Raw genomic sequence first — 12,182 nt, forward strand, 5'->3', positions numbered from 1 at the left:
GCAGGAGTGCTAGAATGGCGCCTTCACAGTTCTAAGAGCATTGGGCAGAGAAGGCATGGTTAAGTTGGACTCTTTGAACAATTATTATTCTGCACTACCCCATACACACTTTTGGGTTTTTGTTTGTTTTAAATGTGGGACAGGGACCAGCCTCATTATAATAGCCTCTGCCTCCTCTGATCTAGGTGCTGTAATTTTGAAAGTTTCTACATGGACCAAAGTGCCATTCAACTCACAGCACTGCAAGTAACTGATTTGAGGCAGATGTTAGATCTTCATTTGTGCTTCAACAATATTCCACTGACAGCCAAGAGATCTCATTTCTGTATAGCTACTTGTCAGGTTAGGAAGGTTGGGAAGGGAGGTGAGTCGATATCTAGGCTCACAATTCATCTTTTCTTCTTGTAGTGCAACTATGCAAAACTACAATTAGTCTTTTCAAATCAACACATTAAATCCCTTCGATAGCCAAGGGGGTTTCAGCTACTTGCTAGAGACTGATCTGAAAGCCAGATGGTACCAGTCACAAGGACTAAATGCCATGGTCTTAAGAACTCAAGTGCAAGGATCTTCAAAGGGACCCACACTGATACCACTGTCTGTCTCCAGGGTGGAAAGGACAGTCATCTGCAAAGCAAAAGGTTTGGTGTAGAAACAGCATTGAAATACAGTGAAGGTTCTGTAGTTTTTCAGACATCCAGAACGGTTTACTTATAAGCTAGGCCAATAGGCAAAAACCCACCAATAAACTAAGAAGGAAGTTTCATTTGGTAGATACAGTGGATTGGTGGGGGGGGGGGGGGGGGGGGGAGGGGGAGTTTGGCCTAGCACATTGGGAAGATGAGTTAATTTTTTTTCTGCTCCAGCTCAGCAAATACTGATTCAGAAGATCTCTCCTTTATACATGCGCCAATCTCAAGTAGACCATCTAGACTACACTTGTAGCAAGCAAGAAGGCAATCTGTATCTGAAATCAAGTAATATTTTTAAAAAGACCAAATGAAAAATAAAAAGCCCATTACCAATGGAAATCCGTTCAGTTGGCTCAGTTCTTGCTTTTCGACAATCTAGCTAGGGATAAGCAAATGATTTTTATTATTGATGATAATTAGTCCTGGGATGGTTTCACATCTCTTCACTGGTCAGCCAGGAGAACTTGAGAACCTATCAGTTTTTTCAACACCTGAGAATAGGAACCACCTGAAGTAAAACTCCAAATCAATGGAGAGGACAGCACACTTGACCGGTGGCATCTGGTCAGCTTTCCCTAGGTCACTGAACAGAAGCTAACCTATTGTAATAACTTGTTCCCCCACGTTTCCTCTAACCTGGCCAAAATGGGAGAAAAAAGGGAATGGCAACAATAGACTGTACATTTCTCTACTTTAAAAAAAAAACAAACTACTACCTGCTTGGATTTTTAAATATTGCTCAAAAAAAGGTCTTTACCAGCTGATGCAGAATTCATTTTTAACATGACTGATAGGGTTAAATTCATATCAAAATATTAAAAATAAATCTCATTACTGTTCTTAGTACGTACATGGTTCCACATAATAGGGTGTTTGTGTTTAACTTACAAAACTGATAGGTCATGCTCTGGTATCAGTTAAGAAGTTGCCACCTACCCTTCCACCCCTAAACCACTGGTGACATCACTAGCAGATTTATATGTTTACAGATTATAATGTAATATGGAGGGGATGGCTCTTGACATTTATATTTTGATCATTTAATGGCTCAGATGAATTTGACTTTATTGCATTTAATTACAGTATCTTTCTAAGAAAGCCTCTCACCAGTGTGCTCATCCAATTGCTCTAAAGAAACCTCTTTCCAAGAAGCAAATGATTCAAATGATTTAAGAGGTAGGGACTGTTGTTTCATTTCACCACAGAAGCACGTGTTACCATTCTTAAATGGAGGAGAACACTCCCAAGTGCAACCTGTGCCACCAATAGTATTTTCATGGTCCTCCTAACATGGGGCTGAAAAGTGATGGAAATAAGCAAAGACTAGATATAGACAAGTAATGAAATTATAAGGTAACTTAAATGCATGTCCGTGCTCTAGAACAGAAATGACTTTAGAAGTTGTCCCTTGATTAGGAAAAGTGCCCCTAATAGGTGACTGCTAATAAAGTAATCTAGCCCTTCCATCTCTCCAGCCCTTCACAATTGGGTCAGCATTAGAAACCACAGCCTCAACTGGCAGAAGTGTGTGTTTGCAGGTTGGGTGTACTTTTAAGTGAATTCTAGCAAACTTTTTTCCACAGACATGGTAGAGACAGCCACCTGGGTAACTGAGAAGACAATGTGATCAGAACCATTGTATTTAAGCGATTGTCTGGGACAGCTTTATAGTTTGTTGGGGTTTGTTCCCATGGTCTGGGACACAAAAAACTTTGGAAACAAGGTAAAGCGGAGGTTCACAGTACATAGAAAGGCAGGGATGGGCCAGAAAGTTATTTTAAGGTACCTTAAAGTATAAAGTGAGTCCCAGAGGCAGAAAAGTCCTCTACCCAACACTGGCACATTTTAAACATGATTAAGACTTGTAGGTCATAACCCCAGTGACAGCAGAGGGATCTTTTGGTTGTATCTGAGATGACAGATTCTTAACCAGAATTCTGTGACTTAAACTTCACTTAAATTTCCCCTTGAACTTAAAACTGGCATAATTTTGATACCAAACTAAGTTTGAATAACCAATACATAAAACAGAACTGGCTAACTGGATTTTTTTTTTTTTTTCCAAAACAGAATCCCAAACCCAAAACAACTCTTATAAGGGATGCAGATAACAGAAAAAGAGTTAAATAAAACAACAATGGTTCCTGAATTTAAAGGAAGGATGCCCACTTCTCTCTCTCAAGAGGCAGATGGTCAGCTGAAAAATAAAAACATTGCATCAATAGAACACTCCGAATAAAAAAACTGTAGCCATCTCTGTTCATGCAATATCAAATGTTAAAAAAAAAAAAAAAAAAAAAAAATCCCAAACGCGAAAACAACTCATAAAACTAACAAAAGGAAGGAGAATGTTGCCCGGATCTTATGACCTGATTGATGGTTGAGGGTCCTGATGGGGCTGTTCAGAATGTTGCTCATGGGACAGAGAGGTCTGGAGTTAACATGAAATCAAGTTTGCGGACCCTGGAGGTGGTGACCACCTCAGAGTAGGGTACATGCTGTCTTCAGTCCGTGAGTTCTCAGATCAGCAGCTTCAAGAACATGACAGCTAAGCAAGAGGATTCCAACACATGGCTATCTTGGGTCTTGGCCCAAGTTCTTTTTTTCACTCAATTTCCTTTTAAGTACTATTGAGTATTCCTGTTTTTGGTAGTGATGAGTCACTTTAGTAACCACTATGGGCAGTGGTTTGTAAACAGACATTGACAAGTACAAACAGCAATGCAATATTTGACCCAGACTTTAAAAGAATAGGAGGCGATGGTGGAAATGAGGTAACTCTTCCCCAACACGTGTGAACAGACAGCTCCTGCTCTTCTAATGCTCTATGTCCATTAGGAGAGAGTAGGGCTTGTCAACAGGATGGTTACATAAAGAAGAAGCTACAGAAGAGAAAAAAGAAAGATTCAGATTCAAATTTGATTCTTAAAGTCTTAAAAAATAAAAAAAAAAGGGGGGGGCTTTTCTACAACTGTGAAAGAACAGCAGTGTATCAGTTACAGGGATGACTTCCCGGAGCACAGCTGGGGCTGAGCAGCCCAGCAGCGGTAGCACCAGAGGCCAGGGAAGAAGAGGAGACCTCGGCTTGGCCCGGAGGCGGTGCGGTGCCAGGAACACCAATCAGGACAGAAGGGAATGGGAATGGGGGAGAGAGGGTAGCAGAGACCATATGTGAAATACAGGATACCACATGGCAAGTATCTGGGAGGAGCTGGAGCCGTGCAGATGGTAGCATTTGAAATCCACCAGACAAGGCAGGAAAGCAGGAGACTCTTTCATCCCTACTTCTTTTGCCCAACATAATAACCATGTGTACATATGCATACCAAACACTGACTAAAAAGAACTCACAAAAGGGCACACATTGTTTGGGTAAAAATATATTTTCCCCCACTTTTATGTCTTGGCACTAGTGATATATGCATAGATTACCTGTCCACCACTCTCCTACCTTAACAGACACCAAATTACTGAGCATGTTTGCTAAGTGATTACTTTCTTACTTGAAAAAAATGGTATAGTTCATATCGATACAATTATTTTAGTTTTTAAAAAGGACGAGTGTCTAACATGCAGCTTACATATATGACAATTCTGCATTAACACTGAAAGTAGATTACACAACACTTTTTTTTTAGAAACACATTGGTTATTTTCAAACAGCAAAATGACAGTGTTCTACAACTACAGTTTAAGGCATATCAGCATATTTTAAAATTAAGAAATAGACAAAGTTCTAATGCTGTTCACAGCTTTTCAATTTATTTAAAAAATTCCCTTCATACCTACATACAATCTAGACTTTGTAGGTCATAATTTCCACTAAAGAGTCATCACATATGTATCCTGTCAATGGAACCAAGACTTCTGGAAGCTGAGACTTGATGATTTCAGACACTTGCAAATGGCAAAGCAAAGGGATCTGAAAGGACGGTTTGGAAGGACCACACAGAGACAGTATGACATGGGTTGATAACAGCTGAAACCAAGATTCAACAGTCTATATGTGACACACTAATGGATATGTCAAGAAAGTGAAGAAACCCAGTCCATTTGTTTGAGGTGCACAAGATATGAAGACTAAGTGTTATTGCTGGTGAGATTCCAAAGCAGAGAAGGAAGGTAATAAAGAACCTGTGCTCAGTGTGACATTAAATGTTCCCCTGGTTGAGATGCCCTTTCTGGACAAAACTTTGACCAGTTAAGAAGGAGCCTAGGTTGGGAAAACATAGTCTCTAACTGCTAATAAATTCCCAAAATGCTTCTCCATCACATTCTACTGCATGTACAACTGTTACGAGTATCTAAAGTCCAGAAGCAATGGTCATTATGGTTGAACAAAAGATTTGGGGAGAGGCCAGCTAGATCTGGCAAAAAAACAAAACAACAGGTGTGTTCACTGCTAGCAGTTAGCATGAGGGAAAGACCATTAAACCAAGATCGTCAAAAAAATTAAGCAGTCATAAAAGCAGCTTAGCATAAAAAACATTTTCCTCTTGATTTTCTCCAATGGAAGGTGGTAGTTTCTTATTCTACCTTTATTTACATAGTCAGAACCAAGGACCCTCTAATCTCCAGTGATGCCCACAATGCTGTGTAGAACACAGCTGGGAACAATAATTTCTGACCTCCATACTGGTATCAAGAAAAAACTGAATTTATATTTCTTGTGGAAAAGGTACAAATGTGGTTATTTTAAATATATAGTTTTTTTTTTTTTTTGTAAGCAAAGGCTACTCAAACCATTACCTCCCTATACCTCCCTCCAAAAAAGGAAAAAAAAAAAAAAAAAATTCACCTATCCCGTTTGTTTCTCTAATTTTAAAAAAGTCCAAAAGATCTCAAAGTTTTCTTACTACTGTACTTACATGCAAAGGCGAAAGCACATCCAATTAGATTTGAGGGTATCATTTATTCCGTGCAGAGCCAAGGACTACTGTGAAAAAAGGCACAGATACAGAAAGAAGAGAAGGGCAGCAATAACAAACCAAACAGGGCGGGGGAGCAGGAGTAGAAAAGAGTTCAGAAGCAACATGTTAAAAAAAAAAAAAGCTTCTAGAACTTTCTTTTGACTTTTTATTCCCTGACTCTCCGTATGATTCATTTTGTCATGAAAATTTTCATGGGAGGAAAAAAAAAATCAACAATCTTGGAATCAAAAAGTCAGCTGGATGGATGCCTTTCACAGCGAGGCTCACTTTTGAAAAGGTTTCAGTGATGCATTAAAAATGGTAATTTTAAAATGACCATTTTTGGAATTTACATGTATATTTTCTGTTACAAGGCACAAAAATGCTCACACAAGCAGCGGTTGGAACAAGCATACAACACAAGTATTCAAGCTTTCGTCTGGTGCACAGCACATGAGCAAATTTAGCCATGGTTAGAATCGGCATGCCATCTAGTATTTGGCTGCTCCACAACTAGCTTTGGACTAGAATCATTCAAGAAAACAAAACAAAAACATTAGTCCAGTACCTCCTAAATCAGTCTTTATACCACCATTGCTGATTCTAGTTTGCAGTTTGTGGCCCAGCTTAGTTTGGGCTCCAGTGAAACTGAACTTTTACTTTGCCTACTTAAGCCTAACTCAGTTCATGGAAGACCATAACTTCTTTCCCCTAAAAGTATGATTGAGAATGAAGAGAAGGAAAAAAAAAAGAAACTTTTTTGGAATCAACTAGAGACTTATTTAAAAAAAAGGGGGGGGGGGTGGATTGCATGTGTGTGTCAGGGAAGGTACAGTGTCTTCTATCCTATTTACCTAATGTCTGACCAGTGAAGGCTGGGAGGAAGCACAGAGCTGGAGCATCAGGTTCGTGAGAAAGAATACTCTTTTAAGTAAGGAACAGGAGACTATTGAGTTAGAAGTTGGGAAGATCTTGTTAATGGAGGGGGAAAAAAAAATCAAGAAGATGAAGGGATAAGCCTCACAAAGGAACAGAACTGAAAGGAGAGTCAATACGCCCCTTTCCATGGTCTGTGTCGTGGCCTGTGGGTTGGCCCTGATTCTCAATGACAGGGTGATGGGCTGGGACACAGAGAGCAGGTGGAGCTAGTCATGGTGAGGACAAAATGAAGAAACTCCTTCAAGACAACTGGATATGAAAGACCAGTTGCTCTAGTTCTCCTTCCCGTTATCGCCAAATATGGAAAGGAGACCATGCACAGAAGCTAGATGTGCAGTTGAATTTCTACCTTCTTCACTCATGGCTTTGTGTCAAGTTCCTTCCCATTTCCTTCTTAATGTTTTATTTTTTTATTTTTGAGAAAGGAAGAAAGAGAGTGTGTGTGTTAACAGGGGGAGGGGCAGAGAGAGAAGGGCACTGAGAGAGGATCTGAAGCAGACTGTGGTGACAGCAGAGAGCCCGATGCGGGGCTTGAACTCATGAACCGTGAGACTGTGACCTGAGCCAAAGTTGGATGCTTGACTGACTGAGCCACCCAGGCGTGCCCCCCTTCCCATTTCTACCTTAAGTTGATGAGATCCCCTCATAATTTGTGCTGCAGATGATATACAGTTTATAACAAATTTTCTATTTGAAGCATTTCTGAAAATTTTCTCCTCATGATTGAAAAGTATTATTAGAAGTACGGATATCCTAGAATCGGTCATTGACCACGGAGAGCGTGAAAGAGTGCTCATTGTAAGTGGAAGGGAGGTTGTGGGAAACCCATCATCCTTAGTAGAGGATTCTTCTACTAGGCAATGTTATACGACCTGACCTTGGAGATCACTAACTGTGAGAGGATCAGGTTGTGCTGATAAAAGAGACCATCAGCAGTTCTCTCATTACAGTCCAACTTGTCCAGGATTTGAGAGATAGGGGTTCAGACATATTTTGAAAGACGTATGAGGGGACAGTGTGAAGAGACCCACAACATGGGTCAAATAAAATTATAATAATGAATATCCATGCAAATGCATAGGTCCTAAAAAGCTGACCCACCGTTCTACCTACATACAAAGCTACCCTGGTTGGGGCACGTGTGGAGAAGAGGCAGAGTGAGTTCAGGGCTTCTGCCACCATGGAGATGAGAAATCAAGAAAAGCCAAGTTGTTGTCATGGCTATTCAGGGTTATGGTTCAGCTGCTGAGACGATGAGAAGTTCTCCTGACAGACGTACATGGAGCCATTGACCCTCCGTCCCTCGGTCCAAAGCAACATACAAGCAACAGGCATGCTTCCTGCTGCCGCTCTGAACAGGCATAAAAGGCAAATCATTTACTTTCCAGAAACAAAGTCCAGCTGCACAGAGCTTTTGGTGGTGTTATTCTCTTGTTCTATCATTTTCCACTACCCAACAACATTCAGCAAAATGAGTTAATAGTTATTGGTGTCTGGGGAAGGGTAAAAAAATAAAATAAAACAAAAGGACACAGATGGCAGAGATACAATATTACTGCAAAAGCAGGTGAATGCGGGACCATCCTTGGCTTGCCAGGCTTTATGTGAAGCTTGCACTGCAAGTTAAAAAACAAAACAAAAAAGTTAGAAATAATAATAAATAAAAAAGAAAGGAAAATTAGGAGTGCCAGCACCAGCATTCGGTGATGGTGAATGCTCATGCAATGATTATGGAATCGACAGAAATTAAAACCACAAATTTGAGTAAGCTATTCTACACGACAAGCAAAAGCAAAATTTTAATACTGAATTAACACATGGTTAGTTTCCGTTTGCATGTAATTTACGAGTGACTTCTTGAAACCACTACATGTGACAGTGGAAGGATTTGCTATTTGATTTTCATTTTCTCAAATAACATAAATCACAATCTATCAGGTTTGGTCATCACATCGGTACTGAATAGGAGCAACACCTTCCCATTACTGAGCGGCTGGAGTCAGAGAATAAATCTACAATAATGTCTTCAAAAGATGAACTTGGGGACTGGGATACAGTGAGTGGTCATGCTATTAATCTACTTGGAAAGGGAAAACAGGATGAGCATCGTGTGGCTACAGCTACAGCAGGTGCCAGGAGCCTTCCCCCGCGTTTAGGTACAACGCAAAACCAAACCCGAGATCCGCACATCTAATTTTAGGCAAGTCTGAAACATGCAACTTCATTCCTTAGCAAGAATTAAAAAAAAAAAAAAAAAAAAAAGGTTTTTTTTTTTTTTTTTTTAAGATGAGTGGATGACTGTATAAACCATGGTTATCAGATGCCAGGTACAGTTTTAAAATGATGGATTTTAAAACTTCCTTTTGGGATGGATGAAACGTCACCACCAACGCCCACTGGCAATTGTGCAAAGTTTTAGAAAAGAATGCTGTCCACTGAACAACTTACCCTCGGGTACTCGCACCACTGCGGCATAGCCGCAAACAAGGGAAGTGCCTTGGTGGCCAGAAAGGGCAGGAGGTGGGGTCCGGCTAAAGGCAGTGCCAGGGTTAGCTCTACTTTGTCCATAATCTTAGGGAAGGTTATATGCTCTCATGCCACTACAGCTCAAGTAGAAGCATAAAACCTTACCTACGTTATAAAGGGAGCGTGTCATTAGAATAGAAAAAACAGAATTTAAAACTATTAGAAAAACTAATTTCCGAGGTGGAAGCATACCAGGTGAATAAATAAGCGTCTCTTTCGTAAAAATTGTCTCTCTGAAACAGAGCCAGCCCCTAAGTGGCATGTATGGTGACTCCAGCATCTCTTCCAGCTACACGAGGAGACAGGAGTCTCCCATTTATTTTCAAAGAGCTGCTCTGGTTACCCTGGTGACTGTCTTTCTGTGGTCCTCTCTAACCAGAACTCTCCCCTGGCTGGAAGGGGTGGCGGGGGCGGGAGAGGGGTGGTTAACTTTTATACTTCAGGCCTCCAACTTGCAGTTGCTTTCTGTGCTCAAATGGGAAAGTTGTAGAAAAGGTTAAGAACCTGCCAACACATATGTGCCATCGTCAGGTACAAAACCTGGTCACTACTGCACACCAAATGAAGTCTAATTCTATTAATGATACACAAGAATGTATAAATAAGGCTAAAATAGAATTTGCACGTACTTCATGTAAACTTGAAAAGCATTATACACAACTAAGGCCCAAGGCTGGGGTGAAAATAACCTAAAATGATCAAAAGGGCAAGGAAAAACCTCCCTACGCTGGGAAGTCTATTACTGGAGAGACCTTTTTTTAATGGAGGCACAGTACGGATCCGGTCTTGGAACTAGTATTGCTTAAAGGCACATCCAGCGTACATGAAATATCCTTGGAACACTGCTGGTCTTTTAAAAACATTTTTAGTTCTGAAACATGTACCTTTATGCACATTAGTGCTTAAGGGTAAGAAAAACTTGACTTTGGGTTTCCTAAGCTGTGAGTCAGCAGCTTTTTTGTTTCATCCATGCCTATGGATGTGGTCATTTACACACACACACACACACACACACACACACACTCTCTCTCTCTCTCTCTCTCTCTCTCTCATTTTTATCTTGGGTTAGTTAGGATCAACAAGTGTATAGATAGTGCCAAATGACTTTCATTTCATCTCTGAATCTCTGCATGGGGAACGTCACCATGAGTGACTGATACTCTCCCAACAAGCACAGCACAAGGCACTTTCTTGAACTGGATTAGAATCTAGGCAATTGTTACTCCCAGAATTAATCCAGCATAAGTAAAGTTTCAGCCCTTGGGAGGCCTTGAACACTTGGGTCTGCACCAACCCCATAGAAATCACACCACATCTACACCAGCTACTTTCTATTGCTTAGAAAACATGCTTATTTCTTTGCTCTCTTGACACATTTTCTGCTGTCTCAGAGCTTGGAAAGTCAAAGGCATAATTTAAAACTCTCTCCGTGTATCACTGTAGAAGTCTATTGTGCTTTCTGCCACAGGCAGTGTAATGAGGTCCCTCAGGGGTGAGTCTGCATGCTCACCAAGACTAAGGACACCACCACTGTGCCCAGTCCCCCATGATAGGTCTCAATTACTGCGCAGATTCAATCCTATCTGCTCTATTTGTTAAAATTTAATTCTTTGCCTACCCAAGTACCAACATTTTTATCGTTTACTTAATTGTCCGCTTTTCCCCTAGAATCTCGGCATCTAAGGATAAAGAGCAAGAATCCTGAAACACATTCGGGGCTGCCTTATCGCTGCCCTAGGAGCACCGTGTGTTAGACCAAGCAGGGCAGTATCTGTGGGTTCGCCATCCAGCCGCCACAAAAGATTTCCTAGAAGGTACTGTACTGACCACTGTGCTTATTGTCAATCCAGTAGCGATTGTCATAAAACCGCACTCTCTAGTCGTTAAGGTGCTTTGATGTAGAGCTTCAAATCATGAGAGAATTTCAAGGCAGGCCCAAGTCTCCCACTGGATTCAGGCAGCCACTATTGGAGTATTACAGAAAGTGACTACTTTAAGAGCAGAATCTGACCCTTTGGCACATTAAATCAAAGCCATATTTAAAAAAAAAAAATTTTTTTTTTTTTTTGTATGGAGATAGGTGTGTTTTGAGGATTGGTGAGGGTGTCTTAACTGGAAGGGTATTTTGATCCCATTTCCACAATAAAACAATTCACCATCTTATTGAATTTAAGGGAAAACTTGTGGCTACTAGCGGTTCGTCCCGATCTTCCATTTCGGAAACAAGGCTTTCAGTGACCGGCTTATCAAGCCTCACAACACAGGATAGAAAAATTTTAACAATCATCATTTTAGGATGCCCTTTATCAAGAGTCATGAGGATTGTCTCCAGGGAGTAGTGAAGAGATATGGACTGTCTTCTCAAGAGTCCTAGTGTTGGTGCAGAAGATGCCACCGGAGACAGCAGGTTCCTCCAGCCCTGATTGCTTGGTCATGTGGTCAAGTTTTATAAATTAATATTTCTGTACCCTTTACAAATACTTTAAAAACCTGTATCATCTTCCCTGCACTGTAGAGAAAAGACTTGCATTTATCTTTCTGGTAACAGACCAGTTTCCAGTCTGTAAATGGGAAAAAGTAGAAACATGCAAGAGGAATCAATAGTTAGAGGGCCCCGATGCATGGGGGGGACACCCGCTTACTTTTTCTTATCCTTGTCTTTCTTGGTTTGCTGGGCCCCAGACTGCTGTGCCTGGGACTGCAGGAGCTGAGCCGCTGCCTTCTTCTTCTGGAAGTTGTTCACCTCCTCCTCCAGCTCCTTCTTCTTGTCTTCCACTTTCTTCTTCTCTTCTTGGTGTGTCCGCTTTAGGAGGTCAAACTTCTCATGGAGCTGGAGAGGAAAAGAGGAGGCCAAGTTTGGTGAGGGAAGGGGAAAGTTACAGCCGAAGATCTTCTGCATCTGTTTATACCCCAAACATGCCTCGTGTTCCTGCGCATGCTTTAATCCCACGAGGGAAGCACCGTCTGGCACTCCTGGAGGAGCCAGGCTGAGAGGGCAAAGATCACCCCTTGGAGCCCTATAAGCCTTTGAGATTTGGAGCCTGTGGCACTCACTAAAGGGAATTCTGTTCATTTTTACTGATAATAAAATACATATTCACTGTAAAAAGCATAA

At 41.0% G+C, this 12,182-nt stretch overlaps 1 protein-coding gene across 3 annotated transcripts in view; it reads right to left on the bottom strand.

Annotated features, from left to right (window-relative positions):
* Window positions 1–2,314: 2,314 nt before the first annotated feature.
* SEPTIN11 (septin 11) overlaps window positions 2,315–12,182 on the bottom strand; it is an 89,355-nt gene continuing 79,487 nt past the window's right edge. Inside the window, exons 9-10 of one of the 3 annotated variants that reach the window (XM_030313632.1) lie at window positions 11,710–11,897; window positions 2,315–2,889 (exon numbers count right to left, since the gene is read on the bottom strand). In XM_030313632.1, the coding sequence (XP_030169492.1) occupies window positions 2,886–2,889; window positions 11,710–11,897 (192 nt within the window). In that variant the 3' untranslated portion in view covers window positions 2,315–2,885. Of the gene's footprint in view, window positions 2,890–3,471; window positions 3,575–4,056; window positions 8,158–11,709; window positions 11,898–12,182 lie in introns of those variants that run through there. The other 2 variants (XM_030313631.1, XM_030313630.2) reach the window with 2 other exon arrangements.

This window comes from Lynx canadensis, chromosome B1 (genome assembly GCF_007474595.2).
Source record: "Lynx canadensis isolate LIC74 chromosome B1, mLynCan4.pri.v2, whole genome shotgun sequence".
Lineage (NCBI taxonomy): Eukaryota > Metazoa > Chordata > Mammalia > Carnivora > Felidae > Lynx > Lynx canadensis.